Consider the following 21,497-nt stretch of genomic DNA (forward strand, 5'->3'; position numbering starts at 1 on the left):
TGCTTTTACTGACTCTTAATTCAACCCACGAGCATGCGTCAATTACCCCTTCTTGGTTCAGCCCTTGACTCTAACCAAACCCTAACTATTCTCTCTCTGTTTCTCCTCTCAAGCCCTCTTTGCTCTCTCTATTTCTCACGTTCTCTCTACCACCAGTTACGAGAAAAGGGTTCTAAACCCTTGCAGACACAACATGATATATATATATAGGCTTAAGAAAAATCACAAACCCTAATCCTAATATAATTTAGAGACGGGAAAAGAAAATAATACATTCTATATCTAAGTCAGCTAAACCCATTGCGTGATTTCCCAAACATCCAAAACCCTAACTATGCTTTAATTAATTAGTAAAACTAATTTACCTAAATAAATCAATTAATTCATTTAATCACAATAAAAACAAATAAACCATTTAAACAATTAGCATAATTAATTTACTAAATACAATTTACTGTAAATAAAGAATTAAAACAATCAATTTAATTAATGAATAATCAAGTGCAAAGAAGCAAATAAACAAAGAAATGCAATAAACAAATAATTCAATTAAATAAACAATTAATCAAATAAAAAGCAATTAAAATAATTAAATAAAATACCAGGACTATCCTTTTAAAATTAGGGGTATTACATTCTTCCCCCCTAACAAAAGGAATTTCGTCCTCGGAATTCGCTCTTACCTTCTTCCAATACTTTAGGAAACTGCGAGCGAATGACATCCTCCCGTTCCCAAGTAAACTCAACCTTATTGTGATGACTCCACTGAACACGCACCAAAGGGATAACCGTATTACGAAGGATTTGATCCCAACGGTCAACAATACGACACAGTGGCTCCAAATATGTTGTATCCGGCTGTAACTCAATCTCCCCAACATCGATATGTTAATATTGATCATCATCTCGCAAAAATTTCTGCAACATAGAGACATGGAACACATTGTGAAAGCGATCCAAATTATCTAGAAGCACCAATTCAATCTGTAACCATGAATGGACCGACAAACCACGGAGACAACTTCCCTTTCTTCCCAAAGCGCATGACACCTTTCATAGGCGGCACTTTGAGCAAAACCTAATCCCCAACCTGAAACTCCAAAACACGAGTGCGATGATCGGCATTACTCTTCTGCCGACTCTGAGCAGTGCGCATGCGATCCTTAATTAGAGCAATCTTCACAGAAGTATCCTTAATGAACTCAGGACTCAAGAATCTGTTCTCACCAACCTCCAACCAACAAACAGGAGATCGACACGGTCGGCCGTATAATGCCTCAAACGGTGCCATACCAATAGTCTTCTGGAAACTATTGTTATACGCAAACTCCACAAATAGCAAATAATCCTCCCAGTGGCCCTTGAAATCAATAGCACACGCACGAAGCATATCCTCCATGATCTGATTTACCCTCTCGGTCTGTCCATCAGTCTGAGGATGATAAGTAATACTCAGATGTAATTCTGTACCCCAAAGCCTGCTGAAAACTCTTCCAGAATCCTGACACAAAGCTCGAATCCCTGTCTGATATAATAGACAACAGAATGCCCTATAACTTCACAATCTCTGCAATGTAAAGTCTTGCCAACTACTTCGAAGTGAAGTCAGTGCGAATAGGCAAGAAATGAGCTAATTTGGTCAATCAATCCATGATAACCCAAATGGAATTGTGATCCTTAAAGGAATTAGGCAATCCCTCTATGAAATCTATAGAAATACTCTCTCATTTCCACTCCGGTATCGGCAGTGGCTGTAGAGCTCCTGGCGGCCGCTAATGATTAATCTTGACTATTTGACAAGTACTACATCGCGAGACAAATATAGCAATATCCCTCTTCATACCTGCCCACCAAAACTGCCGCTTCATATCCTGATACATTTTATCCCCTCCTGGATGAACGGAAAACTCAGAATGATGAGTCTCAGTCATCATATCCTTTCTCAAATCATCTATAGAAGGTACTACTAAACGTCACTTATACCTCAAGCCTCCATCAGTCCCAACATAGTAAAATGGAACCTCCCCAGAAGCTAACTCTGAAATTTTATCAATGCACTGCTGATCCGTGAGTTGTGCCTTCAAAACCTTGTAAATGATAGAAGATGTAACTACCATGCAAGCTATGAAAGCATCCGACAACTCGTCCACTATCCTCAAAGCATTCCACTCAGTAGTGAATAGAACAGAAAGACTACCAACAGGTCGACGACTGAGTGCATTCGCCACCACATTCGCTTTACCTGGATGGCACTGTATAGAAAAGTGATAGTCTTTTACAAACTCCAACCATCTACGCTGTCTCATATTCAGCTCCCGCTGAGTGAACAAATACTGCAGACTCTTGTGATCGCTAAATAATCTGAAGGACTCACCCAACAGATAATGCCTCCAAATACGTAAGGCAAAGACCACTACTGCCAACTCCAAATCATGTGTTGGATAATTAAGCTCATGAGGCTTAAGCTTCCGATATCCATACGAAATCGGTCGTTCTTCCTACATCAAAACACATCCAAGACCCTACAACGAAGCATCTGTGTAGACGAAATACTCGATCCCGCTCTGTGAGGTACCGGTGTAGAAGTCAACTTAATCTTCAGCTCATCAAAAGCTTTCTAACAATGTTCATCCCACACGAACCGTACACCCTTTTTAGTCAAATGAGTGAGTGGTCCCGCAATCTTGGAGAACCCCTGGATGAACCTACGATAGTATCCTGCCAATCTGAGGAAACTCCACATCTCGGTAAGTGAAGTAGGCTGTCCCCACTCAACCACTGCTGAAACCTTGGCTGGATCCACCGCGATTCCTCTTTCTGACACCACATGACCTAGAAACTTCACCTCCTGCTGCCAAAATTCACATTTCTCGAACTTGGCATATAACTGGTGTTCACGAAGCGTCTGCAACACAATCCGTAGATGTCTAGCATGATCGTCCTCAGACCTAGAATAGATCAAGATATCATCAATGAAAACAATGACAAACTGATCCAAATAGGCCCTAAAGACTCTGTTCATTAAATCCATGAAGACCGCTGGTGCATTATTCAACCCGAACGGCATCACACGAAACTCATAAGATCCATATCTAGTGAGAAATGCCATCCTCGGAACATCCTGTTCCCTAACCCAAAGTTGATGATATCCAGAATGCAGATCAATCTTAGAGAAGTACGTAGCTCCCTTCAATTGATAAAAAAGATAGTCAATCCTGGGTAAAGGGTACTTGTTCCGAATAGTCACCCTGTTAAACTCCCCGTACCCAATACACAAGCGGAGTGAATCATCTTTCTTCTTCACAAACAAGACCAGTGCTCCCTAGGGTGACATACTTCTACAAATAAAACCATAGCTGAGTAATTGCTGAATCTGATCCCTCAGCTCTTTCATCTCCACTGGTGCCATCCTATATGGTGCTCTAGCAATAGGCGTAGTGCCTGGAGCCAAGTCAATCACAAAATCAATCTCTCGACTAGGTGGCAACCCTGGAATCTCCTGAAAAACATCCGGAAAGTTCTGTACAATTGGTATGCGATCCAACGATACAGTAACCTCCTCCACATGAAACAAATAAGTGCTACTGCCTCATTAGAACTGTAATGACCCGGTCATTTACCTCCCTTTCCCTTTTTCCTGAAATTTTACAAATGAATTTTTTTTCGTTTAATTTTCTTTTCTGAACTTTGTTTCTTATCGCTTAGTGTCATCTCGAGTGCTCAAAATTGGTTTCTGAGACACTTTTCTATGGATTGACAACTTCCTTTGAGGACCGAGTCATTTATGCATTTTCACTATTCGGACACTATGCACTATTTCGTCCTTTTCCCTATTCTGTTTTATCTCCGTTTGTTAGTTTTTGGCACAACCTCACTTTTCATGCCCAGAGTTGGTTTTTGACTTCAAGTGTATTCATCTTCAGTGGTTTCCTCGAAATACGTATCTTCACTTTTGCAAGAAAGTACTCTAGTAATTCCTGGTGTCCGCAGGGGCATGGATGCACAATCTTTCAGAATCTTTTTCTTTTCTTGGGGTGTTTCTCATAAATATCTTTTAAAGATATTTTATTTTAGGGGTATCTAAGAAAATATCTTTTGGAAGATATTTTCATTCTGGGGCAATTTCGTAATTAACCCATTTTGTAGGGGCCATTGTGCAATTAATGAAAGTTATTGCAAAATGTCTCGTCTGGAGCCTGGATCCTCGTATGGGATTCATTTTCACATTTTGTCAAGTCATGGACTCTAGGAATTCCATTCTGGTCGTTTTTCACCAGTTTCAGAGTTTCTGGACCCGGTTGCCGCCCAACTTGTTCAGGACATAACTCTCTGCTCGGAACTCAGTTTTTGATGCCATTTCTTTTGTTATTCATATTTTCTCATTTTGAATCTTTTTTGTTTATGGAATTTTGCCGTTTAAGCGCGTTTACTCAAATTCCACTTTTCCGGACCCGGCGGAGCCCTTCCGGGGCACTTTTTGAGATTTCTGTAAAAGGGAGATGAGATATTTCATTTTTCATCTTCCCCACTCCCCTTACACGACCTGAAGCAGCCATGGACGTCCATGGAGCAGCCACCTTCTCTCTCCTCCTTTGATTTACTTTTCCTAAGTGAAAAGTCTTCGGCCTTCACGTTTTTTGTTCCCCTCGACGTGTTCTACCATTCCCCCTTTTTAGAATTCATTTTTGACCATTTCTTGAGTTTGGTTTGAAGTCAAGTTGTGATTTTCATGGGGCTTCCTTCGGATTCATGTAGATCGTGTTGTCCCCGACAAAACCCTTCGGTATCGTCGGATTCGGAGCACTTTTTTTTCGGTGGGCCTTTAAGGTTTTCATCTCAAATTGAGATAGGGGGTGTTATAGTTTATTTTCTTGCCATATTACATGCTTGTGATGCTTATACAACTTGATTACATGCTTGGATATAAAATCTAGAGATTTTTTATTTATTTTTCTTGTGAAGGATTTAATTTTTCCAGTTGTCCATAGCTTTGTTTAATCATGTGGCATAATAGAATATTACCCCTTGATATGTTGATTGACATATATTAAATCTAGATTATTTGGACAAGTATTGAAGATTTTATTTAATATTTATTTTGAATAAAATATTAAATCATGTGGCCTTAATTAGCTTGAAATCAATATGTGTTAGCATAATATATTAGGCCTAAATACACTCTTCAACATATGTAAATTTGAGAGTAAATGGTGATGTTTTAAAATCTAGAGAATAATTAATTATTTGATTAATTAATTTATTCCAAGTGTACTATTCACCCCATTGGAATTCCGACTTGACATTCATGATTTACATGCCATATAGTTTCACATATATTAAATCTAGAATATTTGATTAGGTCTTGGAACTTTTCAATTATTATATTTCTAGTATAAAAGTTTAATACTCAAGGTAGTATCTTACTTAGAACTTACTAGTATCATGGTTTTAAAACAAGTCTTGACATATTGTATAACATACTTTAATTTGAGGTCATTTGGATGACTTTTAAAATCCATTCAATGGTTCCATGAGCTAGATTAAGTTTCTAACCTTGTATTCATGATTTCCTTGGCAAGTTCTTTCACGTGTATCAAATCAAAAATAATTGGATAAGTCTTCAAACTTATATTTAATTAATTCCCTTGTATGGAATTTAATTCACATGGTTGCATCTTGTATGTAATAGACTTATAACTTGACAATGAACTTGGCCTTGACATGATCCTTCAAATCACTTGTTCGTACAACATTTTAACTCACCTTGAAATCTTGATAATTTAATCCTTGAGTAGATTAAATTTCCTTATATGCTTCCATCGAGTTAATCATGCCTTGTTAGTGAATTCTTGTTAGACTTGTGAATTTGACTTGAATTCCATGGACATTATTCTTTTTATCAAGCATCGTGAACACTTGTATCTTGATCTCATTAATGTACTTAATGAACATGCACATTTGTCTTGGAATGGTTTAATTACACATGTGTTGCTTAGAAAGTGATTAAATCATGTATCTTATACTTGTGGTATATTTACTTCAATGAACTCCATGTGTTATGTATCTTGGTTGTTGTCTATATAGTTGCACACTATAATTTCTTGACATTTCACATGCCATTATAGTTGATGAACTTAGGGCATGACTTGGGTGTTCCAAAATCTTGGTTGTGCATGAAACATGGTTAATGCATTTATTGTATTTGATACAATCTTGGGTGCACAACTTGTTGATTTTGGGACTTGGGATATCAATAAAGAATTGTCATGGCTAGGACTTGGTTTTAGTACGCGGGATTGTCCTCCTACACTATAATGCACACTAGGGGAAAGGTACCCATGGGTTAGTAGCCCTAAAGTGATCTCAAGAGTACGGTTTTAATCCAGACGATATCCGAGTTTGCACATTGGTTGATTTCACACCTTAGCTTTGTCGTGTTATGTGAAATGCACCAATCTTGTTTACTTGCATAGCTATTATGCCTTGTTCTTGATTTCATGTATAACTCTTTTCGTGTTTCATTGAATGTTCCATCCTCGTTTAATTGCATAGATATTATGCCTTGTTCTTGATTTCGTGTATTGCTCCTATCGTGTTAATTGGAATCCTCCAATCATGTTAAATTGCATAAGTATTATACATTATTCTTGATTTCATGTATTACTCTTGTCTTGCTAATTGGAATGTTCCAATCTTGTTTACTTACATAGATATTATGCCATGATCTTGATTTAACGCATTCTCTTGTCTTGTCAATTGAAATATCCCAATTAGCTCGTACTCAAGTATCTTTCTTGCCGCGTTCCTTGGATTATCCCAATCCTGATTTGTTTCATACATGTATATGTATCATGATTCTTATTATTAGTACTTTAGGGTAGCTTAGGATGCTCCCTGAGTCTCACCTTTGACATAGACGTTAGGTGGCATGACCCTGTTGAACTGTTTCATGTTAGTCTAAAAATCTTAAAGAAATCAAGTCGATGCATGCTCATTCTTTATGAGTAAACTTGTTTACTCACCCCGAAGTTACTGGGGGGCTGTTTCAGGTACGAAGACTTGGTCCTGGTGCTTATCGTTCGTTGGGATGGCTTATATCTTCAAGTTTCCATTTCATGCACGTGTTAGCATGAGATGTCATATGGTAGCCTTAAGTGTCAACTTGTATTCTTTGATTTTATGTATGTAAAGTGTACATAAGTACACTCTTTTCAATGTATTTGACATATATGACATGAGGCCAAGTGCCACAACCTTTTAATTTCAAGTGTATATATGTAAACTTCAAGTTTTGCCTTTGAAATGCAATTTTTTTCGACTTTAGAGGTTTGGCATGTCAAATCTTGTAAATGGAATGTAATGAGGCCATAGGCCATTGTAACATATTTAAATTACCATATTACACTTGCGTGTATGTTCACATCATTACACATTAGCGTAGAATTAAGTTTGATCATACCATGGGGGTTTCAAACAAAACTTAGAGTCTTTTCTTCATTCAGATGCATAACAGGTTCATATGCACATTCTTGAGCCATTTCGATCAACCGAAATGCCAGTTCGGTCGACCGAACCCCTTTGGATTTCAGTTGTTCATCAAAAACTCCAATTCTAGTAGCCTTTTTCACTGCAGAAGCTTATTTCGGTTGACCGGTTTGCCATTTCGGCCTACCGAACTGAAAGCCATTTCCCCTTTTCTCCCTAACTCATTTCGGCAGCCCGAAGCTCCATTTTGGTCGACCGAAATGGAGCTCCCTTGTGAGTTTTTTTTGGTTTGTTGCCTAGACAGGTTAACCTTGTTTCATTTGTTTCCTCTTGACCTTCTTGATCTTGTTCAAGCCATTTAATGTTGTACGTGGTCTAGTTTGGACTACATCTCGTTCCTTCAGTTGTCATTGGTGCCATGGGGTACCCTTTAACCTTTTTATCCTAACTTTTGCTTCCGGTTATTTCCTTGAGTTCCGTGACTTCATGGAAAGTTACTTTGGTGTCCTAGGGACGGTTTGTATCTCTAGAAACCTAGGTTTATCCTTTGTTTCTGCGTCAGTTCCCTTTGGAGTTCCGTGACCTTATGGAAGGTCATCTTAGGGTCTTAGAGGTGTGTTATACCGTGGGAGACCATTGTCTCGTTTCTTGCTTCCGCATCTGGATCCGTTATCGAGTCGATCTTCGATTCATCACTGACCCACCGGGTTGAATTAAAACCTGGGTCGTTACAAGAATATGGCATAGCGACGACATACATATCCTGACTAGGTATGGTAAACACAATAAACCTATCAAAACAATTAACTTGGGCATGGTAGTGAGATAACCAATCCATCCCAAGTAACACAGCATCAAGGTGCATGTCCAGGACCACTAGATGGGGTAGAAATCTGAGTCTACCAAATCTAATATCACAGGCCCATCACTCTAATGCAAAATGGCAACATCGCCTAAAGGTGTAGAAACACCATGAGATTTATCAACATACCTATGTCCACTAAACTATAAAACCCAAAACTCCTGAATACTCCGAAGAGCAAAAGACACAAGGTAATACAAAATGCTCCGAAATCAACTCACTTTTAGATTATCGCTCCATCTTGGGAATTCTTCCCTCGAAATAAAACTTACATTATTGATTTACACAAGTTCTTTTATAAACTTCCTAGCAATCGTCCAGTCTCAACGTAATGGACCTACAAGCAAATATTTGTTTGCTTGTCCAAAACCAATCACTCCACTGTGATAATCATCTATAACCGCGACAATCACATTCCAATACAGCTTAATAAAACCATATGTGTATAAATCACAAAAATGCTATCATAAAACACAATAAAGATAGCCAAAACCGCTAGTTCACTTTATTAACAACTTCTTTAAATCATAAACCTCCAAAAGAATAATTGTAAAATATTCTTTTAATATAGTACTAGTGTACGTGATTAAATCCGTACCACACTTTTATTAAAATCTCCACTACCACAAAAATCACTCTTAAAAGAGCCATCCTCCTTGTGGTTCGGTACCCTCCTACTTGGATGGCCCGATATCTCCTTGTTTGGGACACTGCCTGGAAGTGTAGCCATACTCTCCACAAGTATAGCAAGTACCCCTAAAAGTACCAAACGGCCTCCTCTGCTGGTTACACTATAGCTGATCCCGTCCTGTCTGTGGTCCCCCATTCTGTTGTCTCTGAGCTAACCCAGGACATTGGTTGGATGTATGCCCATCCTCTCCGTAGCCAAAATAATGAACTTTAACTACATTTGCACCACTGGTACTGCTTCGAGTGTCCGATGAACGTGTGATTGAATCTGAAGTGCAGTTGCTACGCCTGCAGCTACAGCCTGAGCAATGATGTAAACTAACTGAGGAGAATACTCTGGATTCCTGCCCTGATTGTAGGCCCGATCCTGAGACTCCTGAGTCTGCTATACATCCTCATGCTCTATGTGCAACTCGCTGTCTTCCTTCTGCTCTTCCTCTTGAAACCTAGGCAGTTGCTGCTCTTCCTCAAGTTGTTAACGCTGTAAGAGACCTTGCTGCCTACGTGCCGCTTCTCTTCGCTGCCAACGGCTTCGTCTGGTTCTAGCGTTAACCATTCTGTTAACACTGAAAGCCAGACATCAGTATGATTTAGATGGACCGTAAAGGAATACAACGAATCCTAAACTTAAGCTCCAAATAAGATAATACGCTACGCGGAAGTCTTATACGATAGAATCCAAGAGACACTGAACCTGGAGTGCTCTGATACCAACTGTGACACCCCTCGGATCTGAGACACGGGTTGATCAGGCCTGAGCCCAAGCCCTAGGGAATGTCAAATAATTAATATTTTAAAATGAACACGGATTACAAAATGAATTAAGAAAATAAATAATAATACGCTGAAAGAATTCTAATTCAAAATCCTCAAAATATAATTATTAAAATCCAATACTCCAAAGTAACTCCATAAAGTTAACAACTCGGGAATCACTCAAATGGACCCCTAATAATAAAATCCCAAACTGGAAAGAAATTAACTGTAATCCAAATCCAAAGTTAAATAAGAAAGTAGTTGTAATACCCCCTAATTTAGGAACACGGGTTGATCAAGTCCGCACACAAAATCAGGAGATATCAGCCAATCAATAATAAGCAAGCACATAATACAAGAGGAAAAAAAAATAATAAAATAAATAAACAACGCTGAAAAGGAAAACTAAATCAATAATTAAGTAGCAAAACCTCTAATAACATAATCTCCAATAAAATCCCATAATAAGAATAAATCTCCAGAGTACAACTTGGGAATCCATACCATGTGGACCTCTAATAAAAATTCCAACTAAAGACGAAATAGATAAATGTCTAACTCAAAAATAATAAAAAAATTAACAAAAACATAATGGAGGTCCTATGTCTATGACACCGGAAGAGTGATGAAGTCTGGCCTCTCCTCTGCACGAACTGATTCTACGCCTGGAACTATCGAGGACCTGAAAAGATAACAACAAAGGTGGGGCAAAATCCACGAACAAGCCCTTTCTACTACATCCCAAACAGAGACCCGAAAAACGATACATCCTAATCCGACTCATGCAATATCTACGTAGGTCCATATACATAAGTATACACACTATAGACTCTTACTGGATCATAAAACAGCCTCAACCGGATAGTAGGTCTCATGCAAGTGCACACAAGGTGGTCACGAGCACATCTTCTACCAGGGCACACACATCCCTAGATCCAGCTACGCATCTCATCTGGCAATATACGCCAATCCTAACCATCGATCACGAGATCTCAAGCTCGTATCATGGTACCCAATAAAAATATATATGTAAGTAACTATAGCCATATCCTGACAATGGCACAATAAAAAATCATAACTATATCCTGACAATAGTATGACAAAACGTATAGGTCTAAACTTAATAACTAGCCCATATATATGTCAGCAAGCCATATCCTAACAATGGTGCTGCTAAGACCATATCCTGACAATGGTCCTCCAATATACATTCCTATACAAATATGTATACTAAAAATTAATATACATTATTAATAGAATTTATCTGAGTATTTTATATGACAGCATAGACTTCTATACTTATCATACAATTATATTCTAACGCAAGTAAAGTTTTTTTTTCATTATCACATGCATGATCAATTATTATAATAACTGTTGTAGAAACAAATATAACATTTCAACCTATTAACAGTAACATAACAGAAATTTAAAATACAAGTAAAACTATGTACCTTTGCAATTAAGATTAACATCATACTATTTTTTTTATTATTTTTTTTTAAAAGATGATTTTATAGAACAGCGAAACCATTAATACGTATTTAAACCCATAACTTATAATTTACCCAGTCTTCCATTAGAGTACTTTATATGATTACAATATATGGTAATCAAGTATAACATGCTAGTCCACACAAAGTGACACCACCACCTATGAAATAAATAATCTATTTGAGTTCCAAGATTTGATGACCAAACTACCTACCCACAAACTAACCAATTAGTAGTATATACATGGAACTGCCCCAAAATAATGAAGCATTGAATTTCGCCCCCAAAGAATCCACTGAGCCGAACCGACTCATCTCCCAGCATAAGTCCTTTTTCCTTTAACCACTTAGTCGAACCGACACAGCTCCGTTCTTATGTATACGTATATATGTAAATATATATATATATATATATATATATGTATATATCACTTATTTGATCCTCTTAACTTGAATATAATCAAACCCATCTAAAATTTATTCCTTAAAGTCATTCTAGAGCTGATAACACTTTAATATAATTATTAAAGTGTTATATATATATAATATAATTTACTAACCATATATATATAACACTTTAATATAGATATATGTATAATTTTATATATCTATCACCCATCCATTCTACTAACTAAAAATAAATAAATAAATAAACAAAATAAAAATAACATCAATAAAAAAAATTTCAATTAACTAAAGAATTACAACTAGATAATTACCATTTAAATGACAAGTAAATAAACTAATTACCATTTAAATGACAACTAAATAAACACCTCACAACAATTTAATTAGTCAAGTACATAAAAAAAAAAATAACAATAATTAAATAAAATAAAATAAACTAATTACCATTTAAATGACAACTAAATAAACACCTCACAACAATTCAATTAGTCAAGTACATAAAAATATATATATATATAACAATAATGAAATAAAATAAATAAACTAATTACCATTTAAATGACAACTAAATAAACACCTCACAACAATTCAATTAGTCAAGTACATAAAAAAAATAACAATAATGAAATAAAATAAACACTAAAAATAATGAAATAAATCAAACACTAAATAATTAATATTTAACTGACAAACAAATAAAATCATAAAATAAATGCACAAACAATTTACATAGCCACGTAGATAAATAAAATGAAATAAAAATAAATAAATAAAAACCTTGAAATTTAGGGGTATTACATACTTCCCCCCTAACAAAGGAATTCCGTCCAAGGAATTCACCTTTTACCTTGTTTTAGCAATTCTGGAAATTTTGAATGGATGACATTTTCCCGTTCCCAAGTGGACTCGGCCTCATTATGATGGTTCCACTGAACATGCACAAGAGGAATAGTCTTGTTGCGAAGCACCTGATCACGGCGATCAAGAATACAACATGGTGGCTCAACATATGTCGCATCCGGCTACAACTCAATCTCACCAACATCTATATGCTGATAACGATCCTTATCGCGTAGAAATTTTCTCAACATGGACACATGGAAAACATTATGGACCCGATGTAGATGATCCGGAAGTGCTAACCGATAAGCCACAACTCCCACTCGATCCGTAATTATAAAAGGACCAACAAAACGTGGTGACAACTTCCCTTTCTTCCCAAAGCGCATTGCTCTCTTCATGGGAGATACTTTAAGTAACACCTGATCCCCTACCTGAAACTCTAAACTACGAGTACGACAATCCGCATAACTCTTCTGTCTACTCTGGGCAGTGCGCATGCGATCACGAATTAGAGCAATCTTCTCAGAGGTATCCGTGATAAATTCAGGACCCAAAAATTTGCTCTCACCAACCTCTAACCAACAAACAGGAGATCGACATGGTTGGCCGTACAACGCCTCAAACGATGCCATACCAATAGTCTTTTGAAAACTATTATTGTAGGCAAACTCTGCAAGTGGCAAATAATCTTCCCAGTTGCCCTTAAAATCAAGGACACAGGAACGAAGCATATCCTCTATGATCTGATTAACATCAGTCTGAGGATGATAAGCAGTGCTAAGATGTAGTTCGGTACCCAAAGCCTGCTGGAAACTCCCCCAAAATCCCGATACAAAGCTCGGATCCCTGTCTGATATAATAGACATTGGTATGCCATGCAGCTTCACAATCTCCACAATGTAAAGCCTCGCCAACTGTTTTGCAGGGAAATCAGTGCGAATAGGCAAGAAATGAGCTGATTTGGTCAACCTATCAACAATGACCCAAATAGAATTGTGATTCCTGTTGGATTGGGTAATCCCTCAACAAAATCCATAGAGATACTCTCCCATTTCCACTCCGGTACAGGAAGTGGCTGCAAAGAGCCAAGCGGTCTCTGATGATCGATCTTGACCATCTGATAGGTACTACATTTGGAGATAAAAATGGCTATGTCCCTCTTTATACTTGCTCACCAAAACTGTCGTTGATACATCTTATATCCACCTGGATGGATGGAGAACTCAGATTTATGAACCTCCGTCATCACATCTTTTCTCAAATCATTAGCAGAAGGTACTACTAAGCGACCTTTATACCTCAAGCCCCCATCTGCCCCAACAGAGTAAAATGGAACATCATTAGAAGCTAACTCCGTAATTGTATCGATGTACTACTGATCCATAATTTGTGCCTTCAACACTTTGTGGATGATAGCAAGTGTAATTACTATGCATGCCACAAAAGCATCAGATAACTCATCTACAGTCTTTAAAGCATTCCATTCTGTAGCAAACATTGCAGAAAGACCAGCACAGGATCGACGACTGAGTGCATCTGCCACTATATTCGCTTTTCCTGGATGGTATTGTATAGAGAAACAGTAATCTTTCACAAACTCTAACCACCTACGTTGTCTTATATTCAGCTCCTTCTGCATGAAGAGGTACTGCAAACTCTTGTGGTCACTAAATAGTCCGAAGGACTCCCCCAACAGATAATGCCTCAAAATGCGTAAAGCAAAGACTACAACTGCTAACTCCAAATCATGCATTGGATAGTTAAGCTCATGAGGCTTAAGCTTACGAGACCCATAAGAAACCAGTCACTCCTCCTACATTAAAACACATCCCAGACCCTGCAAAGAAGCATCTGTGTAGACAAGATACTCTATCCCACTCTGGGAAGTAGCTAGAACAGGTGCAGAAGTCAACTTGCTCTTTAATGTGTCAAACGCAGTCTAACAATGCTCATCCCATACAAATGGTATCCCCTTCCTAATCAGATGAGTGAGTGGTCCCGCTATTTTCGAAAAACCCTGGATGAATTTGCGATAATATCCTGCCAATCCCAGAAAGCTACGAATCTTAGTGGGTGAGGTAGGCTGTCCCCATTCTAAAACAGCTGAGACCTTGGCTGGATCCACCGCTATCCCCTCCTCTGACACCACGTGACCCAGAAACTTCACTTTTCACTGCCAAAAGTCACACTTTTCGAACTTGGTATACAACTGATGCTCACGCAGTGTCTGTAACACTATGCAAAGATGTCTAGCATGGTCCTCTTCTGACTTAGAATAAACTAGAATATCATCGATGAAAACAATGACGCACTGGTCTAAGTAAGCCCTGAAGACCCTGTTCATCAAGTCCATAAAGACAGCTGGCGCATTAGTCAATCCAAAAGGCATGACCCGAAATTCATAAGATCCATATCTTGTGAGAAATGCTGTCTTAGGAATATCTTGCTCCCTAACTCGAAGCTGATGATAGCCAAATCGCAAATCAATCTTGGAGAAGTAAGTAGCTCCCTTTAACTGATCAAATAAGTCATCGATCCTGGGCAAAGGATACTTGTTACGAACAGTAACCTTGTTTAACTCCCTGTAATCTATACACAGGCGAAGTGAGCCATCCTTCTTCTTCACAAACAACACTAGTGCTCCCCAGGGTGAAGTACTTCTACGGATGAATCCCTGGCTGAGAAGTTGCTGAATTTGATCCTTTAGCTCCCACATTTCCATCGGTGCCATCCTGTATGGTGCCCTAGCAATAGGTGTAGTGCCTAGAGCTAGATCAATCACAAAGTCTATCTCCCGACTCTGTGGCAACCCTAGAATCTCTTGAAATACATCCAAAAATTTCCGTACAATCGGTATACAATCCAATGCTACAGTAATCTCCTCCCCAAACTCCTCCTCGATATACAATAAATGAGTGCTCGATCCCCCGTTAGAATATGGCATTGCAATAATATACATATCCTGACCCGGTATAGCAAACACAATAGACTTATCGTGACAATTAACCTGAGCATGGTAATGAGATAACCAATCCATCCCAAGTATCACATCATAAGAATGCATGTCCAAGACCAATAGGCTGGCTAGAAATCTAAGTCTACCAATATCTAGTGTCACAGGCCCATCACTCTTATGCAAAATAGAAGTAACACATATGGGTGTACCAATACTACAAGGTCGATCACATAATTGTATAGTCATCCCAGATAATGCAACAAATGTACTAGTTATAAATGAATGTGTAGCACCCGTATCAAACAAAACACGCCCATATCTACCGTGTATAGGAAACATACCCTCAATAGCTTGAGAAGTCTGAACGTCCTGTGGCATGTGGTTATACACTCTGCCATAGTGCAACTGCTGCGATGCCTGCCCCTGTGGTGGCGATGGCACTGGTAAAGCCGGGAACACCTGTCCCTGAATGCGTGGCACCTATGGAGCAGGTAAGGGAAATGGTGGTCACTGCCCCTACTGCACATGATGTCCCTGCATAGCCTTGGGACACCTCTTAGCTGTGTGTCTGAGCTCTCCACAACCATAACAAAAGCCTTTGAAAGGACCAAATTGTTTCTTGTGCTGGTTACCCTGAGGTTGACTCTGTACTGTTTGTGGTGCCCCATTCTGCTGCCTCTGAATAAGTGCCCTATCTCTCTGAGCATCTAAATTATTCTTGTGCTTCTTCTAAGGCTACTGTCCTTGAAATCTGCCCTTATCATTCTGTCAATGCCCATTACCATATCCTTTCTCAGCTGGCTGATTAACAAAGTCTCTGTCACCCCGCTTCTCACCCCTAGTCTGTCTGAATTCCACATTCAACTGATAAAGCTGTAAAGCGACGTCCACCACCTGAGCATAAGTAGTGTAGGCTGGACTACCTGTAATGACTCGCTTAATCGACCAGGTCAGCCCTTAACAAAGCTAGTACGTTTCTTCATCTCGGTATCCACCTCTTCTGGAATAAATAGAGATAAGCGTGTAAACTGCGGCTCATACTCTACTACTGTCATGTTCCCCAGATCTAAGTTAAGAAACTCCTTCTTCATAGCTGCTCTGATTGCATATGGAAAATACGTCTCATCAAAGCGAGCACCAAATTGATCATAAGTTAATGAAGTCCTCTCCTCTACAGTGGTAACTGACTTCCACCACTGGAGTGCATCCCCAATAAGCTTGAAGGTAGCAAGCATCTGTTTCTGCACCTCCGTGCACTCAACCAGGCGAAGATGACGCTATATATCCTTCTTCCACTAATAAGCCACACTCAAATCTGTGGAGCCTGAGAACTGAGGTGGGCTCCCCTTTGTAAAAGAACTTGTAGCCTTCTCCCAAGGACTAGATTGAACTACCGGTATTGGCACAGGTGCCTGCTGAACCTGTGGCTGATTCTGGAGTGCAGCTGCTACACCTGTTGCTACAGCCTGAGCAATGATGTCAACTAACTAAGCAGGATACTCGGGATACCTGCCTTGATGTTCGTTCTGATCTCGAGGCTCCTGAGTTTATTGTTGCTCCTCCTTCTCCTGAAATCTAGGCAGTTGTTGCTCCTATGCAACCTGCTGACGTCGCAGACGATCCTGTTGTCTATACACCGCTCTCCTCTATTGTCTTTCCCATCTTCTTCCAGCATTAACCATTTTGTTAACACGAAAGATAAACATTAGTATGATTTAAGCGAACCGTAAAGGAATACAATGAATCCTATACATAAGCTCTAATAATAGAATACGCTACGCGGAAGTCTAATACGAACGAACCCAAGAAACACTTGAACCTGGAGAGATCTGATACCAACTGCGATACCCCTAAATTTCGGAACGCGGGTTAATCAAGTCCGCGCACAAAATCAGGGGATATCAGCCAATCAATAATAAGTAAGCACAGAATACAAGAGGAAAAATAATAATAAAATAAACGCTAAAAGGGAAAACTAAATCAATAATTAAGTAACAAAACCTCTAATAACATAATCTCTAATAAAATCCCATAATAATAATAAATCTCCGAAGTACAACTTGGGAATCCATACCATGTGGACCCCTAATAAAAATCCCAACTAAAGACGAAATAGATAAATGTCTAACTCAAAAATAATAAATAATAACAAAAACATAGTGGAAGTCCTACGTCTATGACACCGGAAGAGTGATGAAGTCTGGCCTCTCCTCTGCACGAACTGACTCTACGTCTGGAACTATCGAGGACCTAAATAGATAACAACAAAGGTGGGTCAAAACCCACGAACAAGCCCTTTCTACTACATCCCAAACAGAGACCCGATAAACCTAGTCCGACTCATGCAATATCTATGTAAATCCATATACATAAGTATACACACTATAGACTCTCACTGGATCATAAGACAGCCTCAACCGGATAGTAGGTCTCATGCAAGCGCACACAAGGTGGTCACGAGTACCTCTTCTACCAAGGCACAAACATCCCTAGATCCAGCTACGCATCTCATCTGGCAATATACGCCAATCCTAACCATCGATCACGAGATCTCAAGCTCGTATCATGATACCCAATAAAAATATATATGTAAGTAACTGTAACCATATCCTGACAGTGGCACAATCAAAAGTCATAACTATATCCTGACAATAGTTTGACAAAACGTATAGGTCTGGACTTAATAACTAGCCCATATATATATCAGCAAGCCATATCCTAACAATGGTGCTACTAAGACCATATCCTGACAATGGTCATCCAATATACACTCCTATATAAGTATGTATACTAAAAATTAATATACATCATTAATAAAATTTTATCTGAGTATTTTATATGACAGCATAGACTTCTATACTTATCATGCAATTATATTCTAATGCAAGTAAAGTTTTTTTTTCATTATCACGTACATGACAAATTATTATAATAACTGTTGTAGAAACGAATAAAACGTTTCAACCTATTAACAGTGACATAACAGAAATTTAAAATACAAGTAAAACTATGTACCTTTGTAATTAAGATTAACATCATACTATTTTTTATTATTATTATTATTTTTAAAGATGATTTTATAGAATAGCGAAACCATTAATAAGTATTTAAACCCATAACTTGTAATTTAACCAGTCTTCCATTAGATTACTTTATATGATTACAGTAGATGGTAATCAAGTATAACATACTAGTCCACACAAGGTGACACCACCACCTATGAAATAAATAATCTATTTGAGTTCCAAGATTTGATGACCAAACTACCTACCCACAAACTAACCAATTAGTAGTATATACATGGAATTGCCCCAAAATAATGAAGCACTGAATTTCGGCCCCAAAGAATCCACTAAGCCGAACCGACTCATCTCCCATCATGAGTCCCTTTTTCCTTTAACCACTTAGCCGAACCGACAAAGCTCTGTTCTTATGTATACGTATATATGTAAGTATATATATATATATATATATCACTTATTTGATCCTCTTAACTTGAATATAATCAAACCCATCTAAAATTTATTCCTTAAAGTCATTCTAGAGATGAATTGAACATGGAATCAAAGAGGATGAATAGAACAAAGACTTGCCTTTTATTTTCGGGTCAAAATTCTTCACTGTTCGTCACCAATTTCCCTTGACGCCGGCCGCCTTCGGGTCATTGTTAACTACCTTTGCTCCTCCGGTTAATCCTTACAACAGCTGGCCTCACCAATCTCCTCCTCCTCCTCTTTCTTTCTCCCTCTTTCTTCCTCTCTTTCTCTCTTTCTTTTCTTCTCTTTTCTCACCTGTTCACGCCGCCCCTCTATTCTTTTTTTTTCTTTTCAATTTCGTGCCCCTTTTGCCAAAACCCAATTACAGCCTATTTATAGAAACATATAAAATAAAACCTAATTCTACTAACCTAACTAATCCCATACCAACTTAGCTACCACTAGCCACACTCTATTAAAACCAAAACCCACTAATCATTAAATCTAATAAAGAAAACTAATAAAGAAAAATTAAAAAAAAAAAAAAACAAAATGTTACTAATGATCATAATTCCACGTAAACAACTATAAACATGTAAGTATGAAAATAATATAATTTACATATATATCTTTATAATTTACTAACCATATATATATTTATATATATATAACACTTTAATATAGATATATGTATAATTTTATATATCTATCACCCATCCATTCTACTAACTAAAAATAAATAAATAAATAAACAAAATAAAAATAACATCAATAAAAAAAAATTCAATTAACTAAAGAATTACAACTAGATAATTACCATTTAAATAATAAGTAAATAAACTAATTACCATTTAAATGACAACTAAATAAACACCTCACAAGAATTCAATTAGTCAAGTACATAAATAAAATAACAATAATGAAATAAAATAAATAAACTAATTACCATTTAAATGACAACTAAATAAACAACTCACAACAATTCAATTAGTCAAGTACATAAAAAAATAATAATAATACATAACAATAATGAAATAAAATAAATAAACTAATTACCATTTAAATGACAACTAAATAAACACCTCACAACAATTCAATTAGTCAAGTACATAAAAAAAAAAAATAACAATAATGAAATAAAATAAACACTAAAAATAATGAAATAAATCAAACACTAAATAATTAATATTTAACTGACAAACAAATAAAATCATAAAATAAATGCACAAGAAATTTAAATAGCCACGTAGATAAATAAAACGAAATAAAAATAAATAAATAAAAACCTTGAAATTTAGGGGTATTACAGTAGTCCTACGTAGGCGGTAGAATGGAAGTCTGTATCTGCTCTGCACAACCAAGCTCTAACCCTGGAACTGACGAGCACCTAAAAAATAAGAGAGAGGGTCAGGCCCACATGCAAGTCCTATTTTACTACGATCCATACATAAACCCGATACGCAGATACATCCTAGATAGCTCAACAATAATTACTTAGTCCATACATATATATATCCACACTAAGGGACATTCACTGAACTATAATAAGGGTCTCAACCTGAATAGAAGACAACATGCGAAAACGCATCCAAAAGTGGGCATGAGTACCTAGACCTGACAGGGTACACCTCAACCTACCATAGCCAGCTACGCATCCACTGCATATATGCACCCTAACCAACGAGCCTGAGACTCAAGCTCATCTCGTGGTACCATAATCATATATCTAAAATCCGTCCGAAACCAGAGTATATCATTCAATTATTCATTGAGGTGACATACAGAACACAGTCCAGTTAGTCACTCAACTTATTCAGCTGATATGACTTAACTACAACCAACTAATCTAGGAAATCACTCAACTTAGTCAGTTGATCAGACTTAAACACAATTTAGGATTCAATATTTTACAATCCATTCCTTTAATCCGATAGGTTAGGTCTTAGCGTTTTGAATTAAATCATCCCCAATACAGGTAGATTTTAGTGTTTTGAACTAAGCCATCCCTAATATACCACCGTCCCATACCGGTGCATATACACATATATAAGTAGGACTTAACTTTTATTATTAATCCAACTTATTTCCAAATAGGTAGGACTTAGTATTTTTAACTAATCCGTCCCTAGTATGCCATCGTCCCATACCGGTGCATACAACACACAAGTCCGTATAATTGGCAAAGCAAGTATAAATAACTCCTCAATCATACTCCAAAATATGCATCAATATAAATTAACACATATCCAACAATATTAGGCATTCATTACAGAACCTAAAAATCATATTCCAACAATGTAAACTGCTAAAATAAATCTAAGCATTTACATCCTACGAATTGTCCATAAATTGATGCAGATAAATAGCAAGGTGAATATCAATTTGTTCCAACACAAGCATGGTTAATTTCAAGTAATCCATGACACTTATGACCCTGTTTAAATATGATTAATCAATATTGAATCATATATAAACGATTCTCCAAGTTCCAATGTGTAAGCTGATTAACAGTCAAAGTGCAACATGTA

At 37.4% G+C, this 21,497-nt stretch overlaps 1 protein-coding gene across 2 annotated transcripts in view; it reads right to left on the reverse strand.

Annotated features, from left to right (window-relative positions):
* Positions 1-17,743, reverse strand: part of LOC132311057 (uncharacterized) — a 31,455-nt gene extending 13,712 nt beyond the window's left edge. Inside the window, exons 1-2 of one of the 2 annotated variants that reach the window (XM_059808763.1) lie at positions 15,835-17,743; positions 10,187-10,475 (exon numbers count right to left, since the gene is read on the reverse strand). In XM_059808763.1, the coding sequence (XP_059664746.1) occupies positions 10,371-10,475; positions 15,835-16,200 (471 nt within the window). In that variant the 5' untranslated portion in view covers positions 16,201-17,743 and the 3' untranslated portion in view covers positions 10,187-10,370. Of the gene's footprint in view, positions 1-10,186; positions 10,476-15,834 lie in introns of those variants that run through there. The other variant, XR_009482807.1, reaches the window with a different exon arrangement.
* Positions 17,744-21,497: the final 3,754 nt, after the last annotated feature.

This window comes from Cornus florida, unplaced genomic scaffold (assembly GCF_030987335.1).
Source record: "Cornus florida cultivar Cherokee Brave unplaced genomic scaffold, ASM3098733v1 CherokeeBrave_3.0.0_Hap2_Chr06, whole genome shotgun sequence".
Classification (NCBI taxonomy): Eukaryota; Viridiplantae; Streptophyta; class Magnoliopsida; order Cornales; family Cornaceae; genus Cornus; species Cornus florida.